We start from the raw sequence: 23,462 nt of genomic DNA, 5'->3' as shown, positions 1-23,462 counted from the left end.
ATGTACAGTAGGAAGGGGATTAATTTGGCCCTATTTGTCATGGTTTACCTGACACATGAAACGTGACAAATTGGAGGGGATAAAGTGTTGAATATCTTAAAATGTGTTTTGTGGCAATTCTCCCCTCCACCCGATCACGGGAAATCCACCCAGGGATCGGGCCATATGAATAATGTCCCTACTGTAGACTATAACTGGCTGATCAATAGAGGGAGTTCTCCATTGTGTAAAGCTTGATTTAATGAGCATGTGGTCACTCGATTTTTAACTACTAAGCAATAATCAGGAGCAAGCACTATTAGTTTGCTGTTCAGAGAAGTTATAAAAGTAAACATGAGGAGACCATTTTGAACAAAAAAAAAATATCAAAAGGGAACACAGTCAAACTGACTGTAAATAAATGGAGCAAAGTTCCCACGGATAGTGATGTTTTAGCAGAGTTGGGTAGGAGGTTGGCTTGTGATTTGAATGTGAGGACTATTTATTTTTTTAAATAAATACAACCATTTTTTATTAATTTTAGCTGTCCAACATGTGCAATGTATTTTTGTAATAAAGATAAAATTAAGAAAAATTCTATTTATGTTCAGTCGTCCCTCGCCACATTGTGCTTCAAATCTTGCAGCTTCATATCACAGATTTATAAAAAAAACAACAAAAATACTTTTTTCTACAGCATATCTTGCATACGTTTGTCCCATATGTATTGAAGTGCCTTATTTGTCTTATTTAACATTATCATGTTGTGGCGTTCGATAGAGGTATTCACTTAGCTGGACTTGTTTTCAAGTTAAGGGTGAACACTGCTAACAACAACACAAGCGGCTATCTTTACCGCGACAATCAAGTTGACCAACTAGTGGCAGAACAAGTTTTTAATTTTCAACTCCTGCCTCATCAATAACACATCTCCACATCAGTGAGCCTTTGACAAGAGCATTGTCAAAAGACAACAGCAAGACATAGCAGTACCTGCGTGTCACTGTTTGCAACCTACTGTATATGCAGATGCCGAGCGGCCGCTAACTTTCCTATATATTTTAAGCAATATATCCCACCTTGTCACTTGCTTTTAGCACATACCATTAGCTGTAAGTGTTGTTAGCTAATAATAGCGATTTGGATAGCTACCATAACAACATGACTACAGATTTTGGTTGCTTCTCTGGGACTGCTTTTGTTTTTGTGCAATTGCTGCTTGCGACTGTCAAGTTGACCAACTTTGTGCAGAACGACCTAAGCCTGTGGTTTCAGCACTTTAAGCCCAGTTCTAATTTAGAGGAATTACCCAGAATGTGACCAAGTATTTCCACCTAGTGACCGGGCGATGATTGTCACAATCACACTTGGAGGTTCCTCTGGTCTACCGGCGAGTACTGATAACAGTAGAACACACTTAATGCTAATATTTTAGGTGAAATGAAATATAATAATAATGGATTAGATTTATATAGCGCTTTTTTAGACACTCAAAGCACTTTACAGACAGAACTGACAACCCAACATTCACTCACTCCACATTCACCTTAATGGTGGTAAGTTACATTTGTAGCCACAGCTGCCATGGGCTAGACTGACGAAAACGTGGCTACCAATTTGCGCCTACGGCATTAAAACATTCATACACATTCATACACCAGTATGAGTAGCACTGGGAGCAAGGTGGGTGGAGTGTTTTGCCCAAGGACACAACGGCGGTGATTAGAAAGAAGAAGAGACGGAGGAAGACGCACAAAGGAGACCCCCGGAGGGAAGAACTGACTCCCCCCCATGCCAGTCACTGAAGCTAATGCTACTAACACACCTGCTGCTTCTTGGATTCGAACCATGAACCCTCAAGCTCTACCATCTGAGCCATGCTGTCCCAGTGTTGTGTCATGTATATAGGGCTTTAATTATGTTTTATGAAAACATAATTAGGGTCAGGGTCAACATTGTTGGCCTAGGATCCGATCACAACTGATTTCGAGTATCGATTGGATACATTGACAATAGATTATAGTACTGAAAATGTGTTATAGCAAGTAACTAGTAAACCCAATTACACAATTTTATTAAGATGGTCTTGTTTAATTTAAGATTTGCTAGTGTTGTTGTAAATCAGATTATATAATGCATTTGAGATATTGAATGCTACAAACATTTTAACAACATAAAGTGGCTAGTGCACAAACACTCAAGCAAAAACTACTTTTGGCTATCATTTTAATCAATAATCGGTTTGACCTCACAGCCTTATTGTATCCATACTGTTAATCCCTAAGCTTGTAAACAATAACCAAAGAAACATTTTGTAATAAGAGCAACGAAAATAAAAAATATCCATCTAATCACTTTAGTATTGTTTGTATACTAATACTTTACTACATACCAATAGTATCAGCATCTGAATCAATTACATTATAGATTTAGTGGTTAACTTCCTGTGTCGTCCTGCTCATGACATGTTTAGCCATTCTTTTTCCTTTAATCCTCCGGTGATAATGCTACATGGAAAGAACTTGATTTATTCTCTGCCATGGTGGTAAGTATTAGTATCTTACAAGCAGTGTTCTGGCAAGAAATGCAGCCTCCTGGAATTCATGCAACTCCTCAATATGGAAATGTAATTGTGAGTCCCTCAGCATGCATCCGTTTTGAAGGAATCTTTCACTTGAGGACAATCTTTAGCATGTAAACACTGGGACACAGTTGCGGTAAAGGTCAACTGGGCTCGGCAGCTGATGTCCCAGTCTGATACCATGACATCTCTCTTGTAAAAAAATGTTTTTAATGCTACATGAAAATATTTGATTCATTAATTATCCTACTTTGCAGAAATTAATTTACCACAGTCAGGCCTGGAACCAATCAGCCACAATAAACAGGGGACAACAGTAGAAACGTATTTTTCGTACCATAGGGCGCACCAGATTATAAAGTGCATTTGCCTATGAGCTCGTCTATTCAGGTCATTTACATACAAAAGGCGCACCAGATTATAAAGGGGTCACATCATGATTTTTTAAAATCTACAATTAAAACACATCATTGTGGTCTACACAATATGTAATGGTGGTTCTTTGGTCCAATTGTTGCATTGATTAGGTTTTAAAGACATTTTTTAAGCTGCTTTCTGACCGTCTCTTCGGGAAGTGCCGTTTTGTGGGCGGTCTTTTTTACGTGGCTCCACTTTGACAGCGTCTTCTCGTCATCTTTGTTGTACTGGTAGTTATGGTGCTTCTATGACTACGGTGCGGGCTAGAATGGCAAACTTGCACATTTTCGGGACTTATGCAGATCCCAAATACACATCAGTAGGTACCAATACGCGAGAGAAGTTTGCTTTGCATACTAGGTCGAAACAAAACACCACATAATGTCTCCTAATAGGTGCTATTTTGAGGTCCTTACACACACACACACCATATTAACCGTATGTTGAAGCACAGTACGTCTGACTAAGGTAGCCGTAATGCGCCGACAATCCATCAAGTTGTGCAGCTTTGTAGCTTACCAAATCTGTACTAAAACATTTGACAGATTTTTGGGCGCTGTTTGTACTGTTCTACATTCTCAACGAAACAAAGTTTTGGGTTTGCTTGCTAACCTGTACTTGCTAGCGTCATTTATTGAACAGGCGTCAACCTGCAGTCCACATGTATTTCTTATATGTGACTACCATCTACTGGTCAAACTTATCATTACACCATGTACTAAATAAAATTGCTTCGATGTCGGTAAGCACAACCAGAATTAATACGTACTTTAGGCGCACCGGGTTATAAGGCGCACTGTCGATTTTTGAGAAAACGAAAGGTTTTAAATCAGAATCAGAAATACTTTATTAATCCCCGAGAAATTAAAATTTTTCAGCACAATCCCAAATCACAAGTGCGCTTTATAGTACGTATTTATTGGTTATTTGAAAGCAAAAACAATCAATATCGTTTGTGTTTATGGATGCCTATTGTATGTACCTCAAGGCTGGATTGGATGTAACAATTGGCAAGCATGTGTTTGTGGAGTCCGGAGAGAAGCTGGTGAAAGTGTGAAGGAGGCTCTGACTCTCGTTGACTCTCACTTGATAGCAGCTTGTCGCTGTTTTTCTCCAATTCTCCAAAAGATCGCTCCTTTACAAAAAACATTGCAAGCAAGTAATCTAGTACCTGAAGGAAGCTGACAGATATGGTGTGTACATACCGTGTAAAAGCCGATGCTGAGCAGAAGCGTTTTGAGTAGCACTTCTGCTAAGTAAAAGGGATCATACGCTTCAGACGAGGAGGAAGAGTAGGTCGATCGGGCAGACGGCGCAGGTGTCAGTGGAGGTCCGAGGTTCACCACCTCCCCGAAATTGCTATAACCCAACAGGGACGCAATATGACTCTGGTCCTGGAGGCTGCTGAGGACCATGTCTAACTGCAGACGCTTTGAAACACACACAAAGATAATAAGAAGGTGCTAATGGGACTGAGAACATTTATGTAGAGAAGAGAAGCTTTTCTCACAACTCTGAGTCAGTCGTTCACACGGCTCGCAACACTGATTTTTGCCACATTGCGAGCCCTGTCCATTTACTCATTTAAAAACAATTGATACTTGCCAAAACAAATAACGAGTGGCATAGAAGTACAGTGCCAGTTCTACTTTTAGAGTCACTACTGCATCCTATTGTATAAAAAAACAGTATCTGAACCTTGGACTCGTACTGCATGACAAAGACAACTATGCAGTATTTTTATCGTAAGTTACTAGCACTTATAGGCAGAAAGTTATTATACTGCTTGTGTGTGGTTGTTCTGTGTATGTTTGAATTTACGTACCTTTTTCAGAAATTTGCAACATTTTGAGGCTTATTATTCTTCAATAACTTTGAATCAGCTTGTGATTTTATGAATTTGTTATTCATGTGTTAAGTGTGAACTTACCCTCAGAAAGCACAGGATTTAAATTTTTTTTTTTTTTAAACATACCTATTGATGTTTAACAAATTTTATACTACATAGACTTAAAAAGTAGACACTAGATGGCAGTAAAAACAAATACTCAGAGTTTGTGTTGTCAGGAGCTGGAATGCAGCTTAGCGGTGTGACCCCAAGGATGCAGAGACGGGAGGCAGATGGTGAATAAAATAATATCTAATATGTACAAATGGCACACTCACACAGAGAGGAGAAAAGAATAGAAAACCCACTCACAAAAAGGAATGGAGGAATAACAAAAGAAGGTGAGTGCATCAGTTAATGCACAATACACAGAAATTTTTTTAAATCTTTAATCTTATCGGGAACACGAAAATGTGTACGTGAAGAAATGCGAAGCAACAATTTGATGCTGGGGAAGTAAATACTATAAAATAAGGGCACAGGACTGGAACTTAAGTACCACACAGAGAAAAAAGCAAACGTGAGCCCAAAAGAGCTACAAGAATGTAACAGTTGTCAAATTCTGTACTGTTTTAATTATATTAATAATTGATTATAACTACAGAAAGAAACCCCACCAAAGTATTTCTTAATATCTGTAGTCCTGTCATCTGTTGTCTCGATCGTCCACAAGTTGCAGAAATTCTCCATGTTGATTTACGCTGGGAAAGTGTTTGCCCATACATTAATGTATTTTCCAACACATTTAACCCCAGCAGGTTAAGAGCCTTTGTGAACTGTTAAGCGCCATCTATAGTGCTAATTTTGGTTGGTAAATTATCATCATGACACTTCAACACCTGTAACATGTAAATGCTTGCTCTTTGCTAGAGCAGAATTTCAAATGGAAATCTGTCTTATCCTATTTAGATAAAGTTTCAATAAATACCACTCCTGAATGTAAACAAAAGAGTGAGTCTACACTACGGTTGTACGGTATACCGTTACTGGTATAGTATCGCGTTACTAATTAATCAAAAACGGTACTATACTCTTGTTTGAAAAGTACCGGTTCCCCATTTTTCTTTTTTTTTTCACGAGCATGACCGCGGGTCGTCACGTCATGACATTGCTGGTTTTACGAGCAGAGGAGCATGTTCGGCAGCACACAATCACAGAGTACTTACAAGCAAACACAGTGTGTAGACAGAAAAGGGAGAACGGACGCATTTTGGCCTAAAAACTAAAGATAAAGGTGAAGCTATAAACACTGAAACGCCCTCAGGAAGATGTGCTTTAAGACATGGTTAGCTAGCTAGCAGCTAACATCCATCCGCAGTCGGCAGTGTTTTAGCTACTTCTAAATCACTAATCCTGGTCTCCATGGCGACAAATAAAGTACGTTTCTTACAAGTATCATCCCTGCAGAACGAGGAATAGCTAAACATGTTTCACTACACACCGTAGGAGTATATGATAGCTAACCGCTAACAGCAAGCTAGCACCCCTGAATGTAACAAATGCCATTGGTGGATCTACACCTAACATCCACTGTAATGATACCAAGTACAATAGCGTATCTAGTCGATACTACTATGATTACATCGATATTTTTTATCGTCACAAAATCTTTTTTCCTTTTTAAAAAAATTCATATTATATTTATAAACTCAGGAAATACGTCCCTGGACACATGAGGACTTTGAATATGACTATTGTATGATCCTGTAACTACTTGGGAGCGGATCGATACCTAAATTTGTGGTGTCATCCAATACTAATGTAAAGTATCCAAACAACAGAAGAATAAGTGATTATAACATTTTAACAGAAGTGTAGATAGAACATGTTGAAACGGAAAATAACCAGATATTAAAAGTAAATGAACAAGTAGATTAATAATCAATTTTTACAGCTTGTCCCTCATAATTATGACAAAATAATAGAATGAAAAATGACACAATATGGTACTGCATATGTCAGCAGACTAATTAGGGGCCTTTGTTTACTTACTTACTACTAAAAGACAAGTTGTCTAATACAGGGGTCACCAACGCGGTGCCCGCGGGCACCAGGTAGCCCGTAAGGACCAGATGAGTAGCCCGCTGGCCTGTTCTAAAAATAGCTCAAATAGCAGCACTTACCAGTGAGCTGCCTCTATTTTTTAAATTGTATTTATTTACTAGCAAGGTGGTCTCGCTTTGCTCGACATTTTTAATTCTAAGAGAGACAAAACTCAAATAGAATTTGAAAATCCAAGAAAATATTTTAAAGACTTGGTCTTCACTAACTGACAAAGAAACAGATAACAGATTTGGTGTCCAGTTCAAAGTGTGACATGATTTATTTAAAAATTTGAGAGTTGACTTTTGTGTTTTACATGAGTTATTATTTGTACAAACATGGTGCAAAGTAATTCATGATTTGTTAAAAAATGTTAGTGGCTAGATAGTTAAAATGGGATATTGTGATTTCACAAGACTGTCTTAGAAGTGATCATTTGAAAATGTTCAATTTGAAAAATGTGCACTTAGAGAAAATATAAAAATAAAGTGTTGCATATTAATATTTATCTGTTTCTATATATATTTATTGTGAGAAATCATTAAGATGATCAGTGTTTCCACAAAGATAAATATCATTAATTATTAATAATAACATAGAGTTAAAGGTAAATTGAGCAAATTGGCTATTTCTGGCAATTTATTTAAGTGTGTATCAAACTGGTAGCCCTTCGCATTAATCAGTACCCAAGAAGTAGCTCTTGGTTTCTAAAAGGTTGGTGACCCCTGGTCTAATATGTTCACTATTTTATTTAAGGACAAAATTGTTGTTCGAATGCAATAAGAAACATGTTTAATGCACCATAAGATTTTTTGTTAAAATAAAGCTAATAATGCCATTTTTTTTGGGTTGCCTTTATTTAGAAAAGTACCGAAAAGTATCGAAATACATTTTGGTACCGGTACTAAAATATTGGTATCGGGACAACCCTAGTCTACACATATATAGATAGTAACGATATCAAGTAAAAGAGCCGGACCAAGTCAATATAGACAATGATTACATTGAGACTTTTTATCACCACAAAGTCTTTTTTCCTTTTTATTATGTTTATAAACTCATAGAACACGTCACTGGACACACGAGGACTTTAAATATGACCAATGTATAACCCTGTAACGACTTGGTATCAAATCGCTACCCAAATTTGTGGTATCACCCAAAAGTATCAAACAGCAGAAGGATACGTGCTTCTTTAGATTTTAAAAGAAGTGTAGATGAAACATGTTAAACCACAAAATAACCAGATTTTAACAGTAAATGAATAAATAGATTAATAATCAATTTTCTACCGCTTGTCACTCATAATTTTGACAAACTAATACAATGATAAATGACACAATATGTTACTGCATACATCAGCAGCCAAATTAGGAGCCTTTGTTTGCTGACTTACTACTGAAAGTGAAGTTTTCTAATATGTTCACAGTCTTATTTAATGCCAATAATGTTATTTGATTGCATTAAGTAACATATGTTTCAACTTGTATGATGTGATTTTTTTTGTAAAATAAAGTCAATAATGCAATTTTTTGTGGTCCCCTGTGTATCAAAAAGTATCGAAATACATTTTGGTACTGGTAGTACAATAGCACAACCCTACTCAATCATGATGGGTTTGTTCTTTGAAAACAACACTTAATTGTATTGCTTTTCTCTTTGTAGTTGCATGGCTGGTACTTACTTAGTACTTAGTTCCTACCACACAGTTGAGTGCATTGGGCACCAGCATGGCTAGTAGCAAATAACAAACATAAGATATTTATTGTTATTATCTTTCATGACAATAGTTTCTTGTATTTTGTTTTATTTCCTATCCAGCGCTCTTATTTTTGTTTGTACTTCCTCTATGCCACCATTTGCCAACACTTCTTGGCAATCAGGATGCTTTTAAAGACAGGGCTTTTTGCTTTGTACCTTCTTGTGGCGTTTTCCCTAATAAAGGCTTGCACTTCACCTGCTCTCTCTGCATCCCGGGGTTCAGACAAACAACACCAAACACAGACAATCAGGTTTATGTGTATTTTGTGTCCCTTAAGAACACAATCTACTCTTTACCTTGCTGTAAAGGGTTTATTTTCCAAAATGAAGGGTGATTTTGACCCAAATGACGCACATACAAAAAAATCACGACACTGTGCTGACATCATGTGATTCAACTACAGGAACAGGAGTAGGTAAAAGTAAAGCAAGTTATTGTACGGTTCACAGTGCATGATATGCTGTTAGTATTGTCTCACTGGACTCGGGAGGAACACATTTGCAGAAATCTCTAGACGAAATAAATCTCTATTTGTCAATATAGTATATCTAGTGGCACACAAAAAGAATCAGTTAATTAAATGTTCAAACACAGTAAATAATGTTCAAACTGTGTGTAATGTTACATGACCAAAATATTAAATATACCTCTGATCATGTTATTTATGAACACTTAGGCCAGGGGTGCCCACACTTGTTCTGCAGGCAAGCTACTTTTCAATTGACCAAGTCGAGGGGATCTACCTCATTCATACATACGAGATGTTTTTGTTAAGTTAAATGTGTTTAACGATACAACAAGCATGTTTAACACATATAGATTCCTTTCTTTCATGAAGACAAGAATATAAGTTGGTGTATTACCTGATTCTGATGACTTGCATTGATTGGAATCAGACAGTAGTGCTGATAATGTCCGCATTTTCAAATGGAGAAAAAAAGTCCTCCTTTATGTCAAATACCACATTGAAAGTGGTTGGTTTTTGGCATTTTCTTTGTCCAGCTTCCATACTCCTTTTTATACACTTTACAAGAAATACATTGGCTGCAAACTCCATAGCGTGTTAGCTTGTGCACGCCAGTTTTTTGAGACTCTTATATTGTTAGCGCAGGCAGGATGGAGCAGCGCTTTTATTGTGAAGACAGAAACTGTGCAGTCTTTAGAGTGTTGACGGCAGGTACCGCGCGAGAGTCTGTTGAAATAAAAAGTGTTTCTCGCCTTCCTGTCGGTCATATTTTCTTAATAATGAGCTCGCAGCAGCCAGCGTCATCTCACAAGACCCTCCGGTGCCGTGAATGTCAATCAAGTGACGAAAGTGACGTCTTGGTGAAGATTGATGATCAGTAATTTTTAGGTCTATTTTTTTAATGCCTGGCTGGCAATCGACTGACACACCCTCACCGATCAACCGGTAGCTCGCAGTCGACGTAATGGGCACCCCTGACTTAGGCCTACTATGCTACTGTATTTGAATGTTGGTCATTATGGTGGTACTTGAAGAACTACTGTATTTTTCGGACTATAAGTTGCAGTTTTTTTCATAGTTTGGCCGGGAGTGCGACTTATACTCAGGAGCGACTTATGTGTGAAATTATTAACACATTACCGTAAAATATCAAATAATATTATTTAGCTCATTCACGTAAGAAACTAGACGTATAAGATTTCATCGGATTTAGCGATTAGGAGTGATAGATTGTTTGGTAAACGTATAGCATGTTCAATATGTTATAGTTATTTGAATGACTTCACTATTTATTTTAAATTGCCTTTCAAATGTCAATTCTTGGTGTTGGGTTTTATCAAATAAATTTCCCCCAAAAATGCGACTTATACCGTATTTTTCGGAGTATAAGTCGCACCGGAGTATAAGTCGCACCTGCCGAAAATGCATAATAAAGAAGGAAAAAAAGATATATAAGTCGCACTGGAGTATGAGTCGCATTTTTTGGGGAAATTTATTTGATAAAACCCAACACCAAGTATAGACATTTTTGAAAGGCAATTTAAAATAAATAAAGAATAGTGAACAACTGGCTGAATAAGTGTACGTTATATGACGCATAAATAACCAACTGAGAACGTGCCTGGTATGTTAACGTAACATATTATGGTAAGAGTCATGCAAATAACTATAACATATAGAACATGCTATAAGTTTACCAAACAATCTGTCACTCCTAATCGCTGAATCCCATGAAATCTTATACGTCTAGTCTCTTACGTGAATGAGCTAAATAATATTATTTGATATTTTACGGTAATGTGTTAATAATTTCAAACATAAGTCGCTCCTGAGTATAAGTCGCACCCCCGGCCAAAATATGAAAAAAACTGCGACTTATAGTCCGAAAAATACGGTACTCCAGTGCGACTTATATATGTTTTTTTCCTTCTTTATTATGCATTTTCGGCCGGTGCGACTTATACTCCGGAGCGCCTTTTACTCCGAAAAATACGGTAAGTTTTTCCTGAGGTGGTACTTGGTAAAAAAAAGAAGAAAAAAAAAGTTTGAGAGCTACTGGTGTACTTAAAACATAAAACACGTACTTGCCCTTTAGAAAGCACATTTAGACTCTGTGGGCCATGAGGTAGGAGAGAGAGTAGCAGTTCCGTTCGTTCCCTTAGAGGAGGCAGCAGTAAGGAGGCGCCAATGGACAGCGTGTTCACGACAGCCTGCAGATGGACAGAATCAGGAAAGTCAAAGGAGGAAACAAACTTAACATATCTAACATATGCATGACTTCAGTTGTATTAGAACTGAACTCTAATGCACCTGTTGTATGGAGTCTGGCATATTGGTGTCGATGAGCCTGAAGAGCAGGTTCCTGAGGGGCCTGCCCTGGGACCCCAAAACCATGGCTCCGGTACCCCCAGCATGAGCCAACGACAAGTGGACGGACAGCAGCTTCATGCACAGCAAAATAAACTGATGGTGCTCCCTGGGTTAAGATGGGTAAAGAATCATGCCATGTACAGTATATATAAGTATATGTTGCCATTTGACTAAAATCCCTTGATCAACAATAGGGAAAATGTTCTGAACTCCTGCATCCAAAATAATGCTACCTGTAGAAGCTGCCATAACATGGATGTAACAAACAGTGCCTCTGCTGGTCTCAGCCAAGTATTGCACTCAGTTTTACATCAAATGCTTTCAAGACGCTGGCACTGTTCAAATAATTTCAACAAACAATTACTATGCTCATAATGCATACCGATTGGATAAGAATGGCGCCGGCGGGGCGTCATCTCCGATGCCATCGCAGTAACTTTCGAGGAAGCTGCGCAGGTACGTGAAAGTACTCTCCTCGAGGTCTACGCAGAAAGGCCTGTGCCACGCCACCAACTGCCTGACGAAGAAACACAAAATCACTTACATACAAATTGTACCGTACGCTCTAGTATTAAACACAACTATAAACCAATCTGTATGGATCGAATATAAGACGTCATTTTGTCCCTAGAAAAAAAATCTAAAGATGGGTCGTCTCATGTGCAAATTTATACATGCAAATCAGCAGCTGGCGCCAGATTACTTTTTCCCAAGTGAGTCAGAGCTTTTCTTCTAGTCACTCACACTCACACACATACACACACAAGTGACTTAGTGGACCACTGAAGAGAAGTGTCTCAACTAAAGAGTGTTTTCAGATACAAACTGTTTCTCGGCTAATTATTTTGCTTTAAGTTGCAAGCAAAAATGTGACTTCCAAACATTCCCGCCATGAGTTGGCGTAGCAAATACCACTGTGAACCCCTTAATATCCGACTAAAACATCTGGTCTTACTCGCTGGAATTAGGGTATAGCTAGAGATCGACATAACTTTGTTTTCTAGGGAAGGAAGAAAGTGGATGTCAAAGACAGTGCTGAGAAGAAGTAGATGATATTAATTGATTTTTTTTTTTTTTTAAATCCTTCAAAAAATTATAGAGTTGCAATTCGAGCATTCGAGGAGACTAACGCCAGCCAGGAATGTTAAAAAATATCTAAATAGCAGACATTTATCCTTGAGAATATAGAGAAGCTTCTGATGGTGTGTTTGATGGAGAAACCGCAGGAAGGAGATACCATAGATATCCATAACCCAAGGTAAATGCTGTACATTATTACATTGCTTCATAAAACTACTGCAGTTGTTGTTGTACATTGTTGTATTTTTTCCATACAATATTTATTAAAAGTTTGTTCTTCTTTTTAAAAGGCATGTTACATGTTAAAATTGGGCTGTTAAATTGACTTCAATGGGAGATAAGTGTTTTGAGTTAAGAGCAAAACCAATTAAGCTCTTAAGTTGAGGTACTACAGTAAATGTCTTGAAAAGAAGACTTGTCTTATTTTCAGAGTCCTTTTATATTTGGGTCAATAAATGCACTTTCTTTACCTATCCGTGGGAACTGCAGTCCAAGCCAAACTGTGAGACGTTCCGGCGGTGATCTGCTGGATGGACACCCCCTCCAGACCGAGCACTTTCTTGGGTTTGGTAACAGGCGTGGAGGTGTGTCCTTGCCCACACTGGCCCATGGTGTTGTTCCCCCATGCGTACACTTCGTTCTCTGATGAAACAGGAGCGCAGCATATTACACAGGGTGGTAATGGGAGGATTATTATTATACTTTTCATTGTACCGTGCGATAGAGCCAGACAGTGGCTGTCACCACATGAGATGTCGATGACCTTGGTGATACTCAGGTCCTCGATGAACCTGGGCCTCAGCGAGGTAGTCTCGGAGGAGCCACATCCTAAACACGAGCCACATCCCCATGCAAACACCTGGGTGAATGTATATGTGGGAGGAGGTTGTGATTAGCGCACTGCAGGAGCAAAAGGTCACCGCCTCAGTCGATGGTGTTGAGGGCGGAGCGCCGTCGACTAGGGGCGGGGCATGTGCGGGACGGCGAGACGCAGCTGGCAGGTGATTAGATTTCGCAGGTGGTACGTGTTAATCTGATCATCTGTTGTCTTTAACAGTGAGCGGCCAGCGGAGGAGGAGAGGAGAGGAGAGAGAGAGACACGTCTGAAAAGATTGTACTGGATATTATAACTTGTAACACATGGTGATTAAAAGGCTTGGTGAAACGGCACGACTGACTCTTGACGTAATATCAGGGGAACGGGTAGGGAACGACCTCTACATCTGGCGCCCAACGTGAAAGAAGAAAGGCTGCGATGTCGTCACCAAGCCCCATAGAGGCGCTGGGACAGCTCTTGCCGGAGGTGTCGATGGCGAACCACCGGCAGAATGAGGCGACGCAGGCCCAAATTGCACAGCAGAGCCAGATCCTGCGAGCGCTCACGGAAAAGTCCGGAGCGGGGACAGCCCCAGCAGCAAGGCCGACATTGACGATGGTGGGGATGCACAGGATGGCAGAGACAGAAGACGCGCAAAGTTTCATGGACACGTTTGAGGCGACAGCGAAGGCATGCGCATGGCCGGAGGAAGAGTGGGCGGTGCAGCTTCTACCGTTGCTGGTGGGAGAGGCGCAGCGAGCGGCGCTCAGCCTGCCACCAGCGTCCCGCGTGAGCTACCGGGACATGAGGAGGGCGGTGTTGGACCGGACAGGAGGGTCCAAAGAGGACCACAGACGCCGGTTCCGGACCATGAGACTCGGACAAGAGGAGCGGCCTTTTGCCCTGGGCCAACAGCTGAGAGACGCGGCGACCAGATGGCTACAACCCGGAGGAATAGAGGAGGTGATCGAGCAGATCATCCTGGAACAATTCCTGGAGGCAATCCCGGCGCGGACGTCAGCGTGGGTCCGATACCATCGGCCACAAGGCGTAGCAGCGGCGGTAGCCTTGGCGGAGGACCACCTGGCCGTACACCGGGAGAAGGGGAAGGAGGATAAGGCTGCAGGAGGAGCGGAGCGGCCAGTCCCGGCGCCGCGCAGGATGCGGGCGCTGCCAGCAGAAGGAGCCCAGCCGTGGTCACGGCCACGACACAACCCAAGTCTGCTTTGTCCTCCTCAGGGCCAGGCCGCTGCGGACACTGCGTTTCCCCCGCAAACGGCGCCTCGAATGCCGGGGCAGGTGTGCTGGAGGTGTGGGCGGCTAAGACACCTGCAGCGGGAGTGTCCAGCGATGGAAGTGGGGCAGGTGATCCGGGTTGGCGACCCTCCAGCACCCTCCCCCGGGCCCGGAGAGACATACTATGTATCGGTAAGGATACAAGGGAGTATACACCGGGCGATGGTGGATTCGGGCTGCGAGCAGTCCATGATTCACCAAAACCTGGTTCGACCCGGGGCGTTGAGAAAAGCTACACGGGTGCGGGTAAAATGTGTGCGTGGGGATATTCACGAGTACCCTATCGTGCCGGTGGACATTTTTTTTTAAAAGGGAAAAACATAGTGTTAAGGTGGCTGTAAATTCGCGCCTGGCGCACCCCTTAATCTTGGGAAAAAATTGGGCGGGATTTAACGGGTTAATAAAGCAGCGCGCAGGGATGCGTTCACGACCGGTAGGAAAAGGGAATGTCCGCGCTGTTCTCATGGGCGACGCGAGATTATCCGACGCTGCCGGGGGGGAGGGGGAAGTGGAGCCGGCGGGGGTTTCGCAGGAGGTTTCCCCGGTTCCCCAATGGCGCCCCATGGATGATTTTCCACTCTAGCAATCTCGAGATGACACTCTGCGACCAAGTGATTTCAATTGATGGGCAGCGGGTTCGCCCGGGTATAGCGCGGGATTTCCCTCACTTTGCATTGATTAGGGATAGATTATACAGAGTGAGTCGTGACACTCAGACAGGGGAGGAAATCACCCAATTGTTGGTGCCAAAAAGCCGTCGGGAAATGATTTTCCAGGCGGCGCATTTTAACCCGATGGCCGGTCACATGGGTTATGATAAAACACTTAATCGGATAATGGTCCGGTTCTATTGGCCAGGCTTTCGGGCAGACGTGCGCCGCTGGTGCGCGGCCTGCCCGGACTGTCAACTAGTCAACCCCGCGGCCACCCCTAGAGCACCTTTGCGGCCATTACCACTCATAGAGGTCCCGTTTGAGCGAATTGGCATGGACCTCGTCGGACCATTTCACCCGAGCACCCAGGGATATCGCTTTGCACTAGTCCTGGTGGATTATGCAACGCGCTATCCCGAAGCAGTGCCGCTGCGCTCCATCTCTGCAAAGAGTGTCGCGCAGGCACTATTTCAAGTTATCTCCCGAGTTGGAATCCCGAAAGAGATTCTAACTGACCAGGGCACGTCCTTTATGTCACGCACGTTAAAGGAGCTGTACGGATTATTGGGGATCAAATCTATTCGGACCAGCGTTTACCACCCGCAGACGGATGGGCTGGTAGAGCGGTTGAATAGAACCTTGAAATCCATGATCCGGAAGTTCGTACACGAGGACAAACCAAATTGGCATAAATGGTTGGATCCCCTGTTATTTGCAGTGCGGGAGGTTCCTCAGGCCTCAACAGGATTTTCTCCATTTGAACTGTTGTTCGGCAGGAAGCCGCGCGGGGTACTGGACCTAGTTAAAGAAAGCTGGGAGGAAGGTCCAAGCCCCAAATGAAATTCAGTACGTCATGGACTTGAGAGCAAAACTCCACACTTTGGGGCACTTGTCACGTGAGAATTTGCTCCAAGCCCAAGAACGTCAGCAGCGCCTGTATAACAAGGGGACGAAACTCAGACAATTTTCACCGGGAGAGAAAGTACTTGTATTACTCCCAACATCCAGCTCTAAATTACTCGCCAGGTGGCAGGGACCCTTTGTGGTCACACGACGAGTAGGTGACGTGGATTACGAGGTCAGGCGGTCTGACCGGGGTGGGGCAACACAAATATACCACCTCAACCTACTAAAAGGTTGGAGGGAAGCAGAGCCTGTCTCCATGGTGACGGCGATAGCGGAGGGCGAGGAGCTGGGGCCGGAGGTTCCCCCCTCCCCACGGTCCTTTCCTCTCCGCTGTGATAATCATCTGACGCCGTCACAGAAAGCAGACGTGGCCAAATTGCAGCAGCATTTTGCTGACGTGTTCTCCCCCTGCCAGGCCGCACGACTCTCACCCAGCATCACATAGAGACCAGCCCAGGCGTGACGGTGAGGTCTCGGCCCTATAGGCTGCCCGAACACAAGCGCAAAGTAGTTCGGGAAGAATTAAAAGCCATGCTGGAATTGGGAGTGATAGAAGAGTCACACAGTGCGTGGTGCAGCCCCATAGTTCTGGTGGGGAAGAAAGATGGGTCTGTGCGGTTCTGTGTGGACTACCGCAAGGTAAATGATGTGTCACGTTTTGACGCCTATCCAATGCCCCGGGTCGACGAGCTCCTGGACCGGTTGGGCACTGCTCGGTTTTTTACGACACTGGATTTGACTAAGGGCTACTGGCAGATTCCCTTGTCTCCAGAGTCTAAGGAAAAAACGGCATTCTCCACTCCGGAAGGTTTATACCAATTCGTGACCCTTCCGTTCGGCTTGTTCGGTGCGCCCGCCACATTTCAGAGACTCATGGACCGGGTGCTGCGGCCCCACGCTGCATATGCTGCCGCCTATCTGGATGATGTCATCATCCAGGGGAACAGCTGGGCGGAGCATGTGCAGAGGGTGGGGGCGGTGCTCGAGTCCCTGAGGCGGGCGGGGCTCACCGCCAACCCGGCGAAGTGCGCGGTTGGCCGGAGGGAGGTACAGTATCTGGGGTACCACTTGGGGGAAGGTCAGGTGCGGCCTCAGGTAGAAAAAAACGCAGCAGTTGCGGCCTGCCCGACCCCGAAGACGAAAAAGGAGGTGAGGCAGTTTTTAGGGTTGGTGGGCTACTACCGGAGGTTCATCCCCCGGTTTGCGGACCTGACCAGCCCACTAACTGACCTCACCCGAAAAGGTGCTCCAGATCTGGTCCAGTGGACGGGGCAGTGCCAGCAGGCATTCGAGAAGGTGAGGAAAGCACTTTGCGAGGAGCCGGTACTGTGCATGCCTGATTTTTCTATCCCATTTTGTTTGCAGGCAGACGCGTCGGGCAGAGGACTGGGAGCCGTTTTATCCCAGCAGCGGGGGGGCACCGACCACCCGGTCCTGTACATCAGCAGAAAGCTATCGGAAAGGGAGGCCAGATACAGTACGGTGGAAAGAGAGTGCCTCGCCATCCGGTGGGCGGTCGGTGCCCTCCGGTACTATCTGCTGGGACGCCCGTTCAGCCTCTGCTCGGACCACAAGCCCCTCCAGTGGCTCCACCGCATGAAGGATGCCAACGCGCGGATCACCCGGTGGTATCTCGCTTTACAACCCTACAATTTCAGAGTGATCCATAGGCCGGGGGCGCAGATGGCCGTGGCAGACTTCCTCTCCCGCTCCCAGGGGGGGGGGGGGGTCTAGCGGTGGAGGTATGTGGGAGGAGGTTGTGATTAGCGCACTGCAGGAGCAAAAGGTCACCGCCTCAGTCGATGGTGTTGAGGGCGGAGCGCCGTCGACTAGGGGCGGGGCATGTGCGGGACGGCGAGACGCAGCTGGCAGGTGATTAGATTTTGAAGGTGGTACGTGTTAATCTGATCATCTGTTGTCTTTAACAGTGAGCGGCCAGCGGAGGAGGAGAGGAGAGAGAGAGACACGTCTGAAAAGATTGTACTGGATATTATAACTTGTAACACATGGTGATTAAAAGGCTTGGTGAAACGGCACGACTGACTCTTGACGTAATATCAGGGGAACGGGTAGGGAACGACCTCTACAGTATACAATCACATTATTGAACATAGAAATTAATTAAGCCTACATAGAAATAATCACCGATTTGTATTCAAACATTTTCCTTTACAGTGTTAACTTCTGTTTACATAGAGAATGACAGACAATGACCAAACCAAAAGAGTCCAGATTCAAGTCCAAATTCTCACCTGTCCCGCAGAGGTAAGGGCCAAAGAGGATTGGCTTCCAGCGCATACTTTCCTAATGATGAACCCGTGCAGGGCCTCGATGACCTTTGGGCGATACACTCGGTTTGTGTCCCCGTGACCGAGTTTACCTGCAAGGTAAGAGTCATAACCAAACAGCTATGTTATGCACCACAGCATTGTTTTGTTACCATTACCATACCATCGTACCATTGTCTCCGCCTCCAAAGGACCACGCGGTGCGTCCATCCTGTGCGACTGCGATGGTATGCGAACTGCCGCACGCCACCTGCCCAACGCCGCTGATATCCTTTACCAGCGTCGGCGTGTTCCGGCTCTGGCTGTCACTGTGGCCTGGATAAGATGGAGTGGGAAATGATAGCGTTTTCATGGCAGATTTTGTGTTTCAAGGGTAAAGTTGGGTTTCAATGGCATTTTTATTTAATTTTTTAATAAGGAACACTGTAGTGTTTTTATGGCAAATATACTGTTTTGTTTTGTTTTTGGTGGAATACAGTGATTTCATGGATGAACATAGAATTTTAATGGTTAAATATTTTCATGACAAAAATAACTTTTATGTGGTAAAATTTAGCGTTTTTAATGCCAAAATATTGCATTTTTACAATGGTATTTCATGGCCATGAAGAAAACCATTGTTTTCTAGGCAAAATAAATATATACAATATCAAATTTGAAATGTGCCTTTTTGTGTTTTTAATATCTAAATATTGTGCCTTGATGTTGTTTTTGTGGAAAATACTGTATTTTAATGGTAGATGTAGGGTTGAAATGACATGTTATCACAGCGATAAATGATTTCAGTGGTAAATGTTTGTTTTCATGAAAGAAATATAGCTTTTCTGTTTTAATTGTATGTTTTTATGGAAAAATGTAGGGTAAAAATTTAGTTTCATGGCAAAATACAGCATTCTAATGGTAAATATTTGTGTTTCATGGCAAAAATAGAATTTTAATGGTTAATTACAGTGCATTGTTTTCATGGAAAATAGTATTTTTATGGCAAAATGTACAATTTAAATGGCAACATGTAGTGTTTTCATGACAAAACATACCAATTGAATAGCAAATGTTTTCATGGTTAATTCAATGGGCAAAATATAAAGTTTTAATATAACAAAAGAGTTTCAGGGTTAAATTATAGAACAATATACTGTAAAAGGAGGGGAGAGACAGCTGATTGTTGCCAACACGCAACAAAAAGAGTGACAAATTGTGTGCGCACCAAGTCTGCCAAAGTCCCCTTCGCCCCATGTGTAAAGCTCGCCGTCGTTAGTCACTGCTGCACTGTGCCTGTAGCCAGCAGACACACATACCACAACCTGGAAGAGAGGCATAAATATTGGCTTTCAAAATAAAACTCCATCTCTTTATCATTTCTCCGGCATTTTTTCCACCTTGCCAATCAGTGGTCCTTGGATGATTTTGGGGTATTTCTGTGTAGCACTGTTACCGTGGCCCAGTTTTCCGTATTCTCCATCCCCCCAGCTGAATACCTAAAATACGTATTTGGAGATTGTTATGAATACAGTGATGCAGAAGTGAGATCTACACAATTCCTTCTATCTTCTCACCTCTCCCTCCATAGTGATGGCCAAGGTGTGGCCATCCGAGCCCTTGGAGGAGGACACCTTTTTCATGTTCCTATGTGGCTCCAGCACCAGTTTCTTGGGCATTGACTGGTTGTTGGAGTCCCCTAGACCCAAACGGCCATAACTGCCTTTACCGCAGGCCTTCACAGCGCCATCTGCAGACACGGAGAAGGTACAGTACTGGCCTGCCTCGATCTGAAAAGGAAGTCAGAGAGGACATGAATGGCTATTACCACAAATAGTGGCCTCGCTCATACCCTTACACATATAAACACCTCACCTCAAACAACCTTTAAAACATAACTTTTATTTGACATCTGATGTTTCATGGTTAATGTCATTAATGCCTGTAGAGCAGCCACGACATCTGTAAAGCTGATGTTTACTGTTGAGTTCAGAGTCAGTTTTGTGCTAACTATGATGCGTTCAGTTTATCGCAACATCAAGCAAACAATCTGAATATCCCCGTCATATCAATTCCTAGATATGGTCGAAACTATTTAAAGTGCAATACGCAAAATAAACGCAACATTATTAATATTGCTACTTCGGATCATTTCAATAAACAATCCTCAAAACAGCCCACTACCTATAATATGGGCTTTTTAAACATAAGATCATTATCTTCCAAAACGTTATTAGTTAATGAAGTCATTAGAGACAACAAACTTGACGTCGTTGGTCTCGCCGAGACCTGGCTCAAACCAGACGATTTTTTTGCGCTAAATGAGGCATCTCCTCCTAACTATACCAATACACATGTTGCCCGACCTCTTAAAAGGGGAGGGGGTGTCGCACTAATATACAATGAAAACTATAATCTTACACCTAACCTAAATAATAAATATAACTCGTTTGAGGTGCTCACTTTGAGGTTTGTCACACCGCGGCCTCTCCACCTGGCTGTTATCTACCGCCCCCCTGGGCCCTATTCGGACTTCATCAGTGAATTCTCAGAGTTTGTTGCTGATCTAGTGTCGCACGCCGACAATATAATCATAATGGGGGACTTTAATATCCATATGAATACCCCATCGGACCCTCCATGCGTGGCGCTCCAGACTATAATTGATAGCTGTGGTCTTACACAAATAATAAATGAACCCACGCATCGCAACGGTAATACGATAGATCTAGTGCTTGTCAGGGGTGTCAACACCTCTAAAGTTACGATACTCCCGTACACTAAAGTAATGTCCGATCATTACCTTATAAAATTCGAAGTTCTGACTCATTGTCAACAAACTAATAATAATAATAATAACTACTATAGCAGCCGCAACATTAATGGTGCCACAACGACGACTCTTACTGACCTACTGCCTTCGGTAATGGCACCATTCCCAAATTATGTGGGCTCTATTGATAACCTCACTAACAACTTTAATGACGCCCTGCGCGACACCATTGATAGTGTAGCACCGCTAAAGCTAAAAAGGGCCCCTAAAAGGCGTACCCCATGGTTTACAGAAGAAACTAAAGCCCAGAAATTATCATGTAGAAAGCTAGAACGCAAATGGCGTGCGACTAAACTTGAGGTTTTCCATCAAGCATGGTGTGATAGTTTAATAACTTATAAACGCATGCTTACCTCAGCTAAAGCTAAATATTACTCAAATCTCATCCACCTCAACAAAAATGATCCTAAATTTCTGTTTAGTACAGTAGCATCGCTAACCCAACAAGGGACTCCTCCCAGTAGCTCCACCCACTCAGCAGATGACTTTATGAATTTCTTTAATAAGAAAATTGAAGTCATTAGAAAAGAGATTAAAGACAATGCATCTCAGCTACAACTGGGTTCTATTAACACAAATACGACTGTATATACGACGGATACCGCCCTCCAAAATAGTTTCTCTCTCTTTGATGAAATAACATTGGAGGAATTGTCAAAATGTGTAAATGGGACAAAACAAACAACATGTTTACTTGACCCAATTCCTGGGAAACTTATCAAGGAGCTTTTTGTATTATTAGGTCCATCAGTGTTAAATATCATAAACTTATAATAATAATAATGATGGATTAGATTTATATAGCGCTTTTCTAGACACTCAAAGCGCTTCACAGAGAAGTGAGAACCCATCATTCATATTTACAACTCATTCATTCATCATTCATTCTCCGGTGTGAGCGGCACCGGGGGCAAGGGTGAAGTGTCCTGCCCAAGGACACAACGGCAGCGATTTTGGATGGTAAGAGGCGGGGAGCGAACCTGCAACCCTCAGGTTTCTGGCACGGTTGCTCTACCCACTACGCCATACCGCCCCCACTTTCCTCTGGCACTGTTCCCCTAGTATTCAAAAAAGCGGTTATTCATCCTCTACTCAAAAGACCTAACCTCGATCCTGATCTCCTGGTAAACTACCGGCCGGTGTCCCACCTTCCGTTTATCTCGAAAATCCTCGAAAAAATTGTAGCACAGCAGCTAAATGAACACTTAGCGTCTAACAATGAACCTTTTCAATCCGGTTTCAGGGCAAATCACTCTACGGAGACAGCCCTCGCAAAAATTACTAATGATCTATTGCTAACGATGGATTCTGATGCTTCATCTATGTTGCTGCTTCTTGATCTTAGCGCCGCTTTCGATACTGTTGATCATAATATTTTATTAGAGCGTATCAAAACGCGTATGGGGATGACAGACTTAGCCTTGTCTTGGTTTAACTCTTATCTTACTGACAGGATGCAGTGTGTCTCCCATAACAATGTGACCTCGGACTATGTTAAGGTAACGTGCGGAGTTCCCCAGGGTTCGGTTCTTGGCCCTGCACTCTTTAGTATTTACATGCTGCCGCTAGGTGACATCATACGCAAATACGGTGTTAGCTTTCACTGTTATGCTGATGACACCCAACTCTACATGCCCCTAAAGCTGACCAACACGCCGGATTGTAGTCAGCTGGAGGCGTGTCTTAATTAAATTAAACAATGGATGTCCGCTAACTTTTTGCAACTCAACGCTAAGAAAACGGAAATGCTGATTATCGGTCCTGCTCAACACCGACATCTATTTAATAATACCACTTTAAAATTTGACAACCAAACAATTAAACAAGGCGACTCTGTAAAGAATCTGGGTATTATCTTCGACCCAACTCTCTCGTTTGAGTCACACATTAAGAGTGTTACCAAAACGGCCTTCTTTCATCTCCGTAATATCGCTAAAATTCGTTCCATTTTGTCCACAAGCGATGCTGAGATCATTATCCATGCGTTCGTTACATCTCGTCTCGATTACTGTAACGTTTTATTTTCGGGCCTCCCTATGTCTAACATTAAAAGATTACAGATGGTACAAAATGCGGCTGCTAGACTTTTGACAAAAACAAGAAA

The 23,462-nt window shown here is 42.7% G+C and overlaps 1 protein-coding gene across 8 annotated transcripts in view; it reads right to left on the bottom strand.

Annotated features, from left to right (window-relative positions):
- Positions 1-23,462, bottom strand: part of LOC133638554 (probable E3 ubiquitin-protein ligase HERC1) — a 122,101-nt gene that overhangs the window by 71,040 nt on the left and 27,599 nt on the right. For 7 of the 8 annotated variants that reach the window (XM_062031291.1, XM_062031295.1, XM_062031294.1 and 4 more), the window contains 12 exons: positions 20,103-20,315; positions 19,926-20,024; positions 19,754-19,850; positions 18,718-18,861; positions 18,511-18,638; positions 13,301-13,445; positions 13,057-13,228; positions 11,889-12,023; positions 11,447-11,612; positions 11,221-11,346; positions 4,183-4,407; positions 3,960-4,112 (listed from right to left, as the gene is read on the bottom strand). In XM_062031291.1, coding sequence (XP_061887275.1) covers positions 3,960-4,112; positions 4,183-4,407; positions 11,221-11,346; positions 11,447-11,612; positions 11,889-12,023; positions 13,057-13,228; positions 13,301-13,445; positions 18,511-18,638; positions 18,718-18,861; positions 19,754-19,850; positions 19,926-20,024; positions 20,103-20,315 — 1,803 coding nt within the window. Of the gene's footprint in view, positions 1-3,959; positions 4,113-4,182; positions 4,408-11,220; positions 11,347-11,446; positions 11,613-11,888; positions 12,024-13,056; positions 13,229-13,300; positions 13,446-18,510; positions 18,639-18,717; positions 18,862-19,753; positions 19,851-19,925; positions 20,025-20,102; positions 20,316-23,462 lie in introns of those variants that run through there. The other variant, XM_062031298.1, reaches the window with a different exon arrangement.

This window comes from Entelurus aequoreus, linkage group LG21 (genome assembly GCF_033978785.1).
Source record: "Entelurus aequoreus isolate RoL-2023_Sb linkage group LG21, RoL_Eaeq_v1.1, whole genome shotgun sequence".
Taxonomy (NCBI): domain Eukaryota; kingdom Metazoa; phylum Chordata; class Actinopteri; order Syngnathiformes; family Syngnathidae; genus Entelurus; species Entelurus aequoreus.
This window is presented reverse-complemented; position numbering and strand designations above follow the sequence as displayed.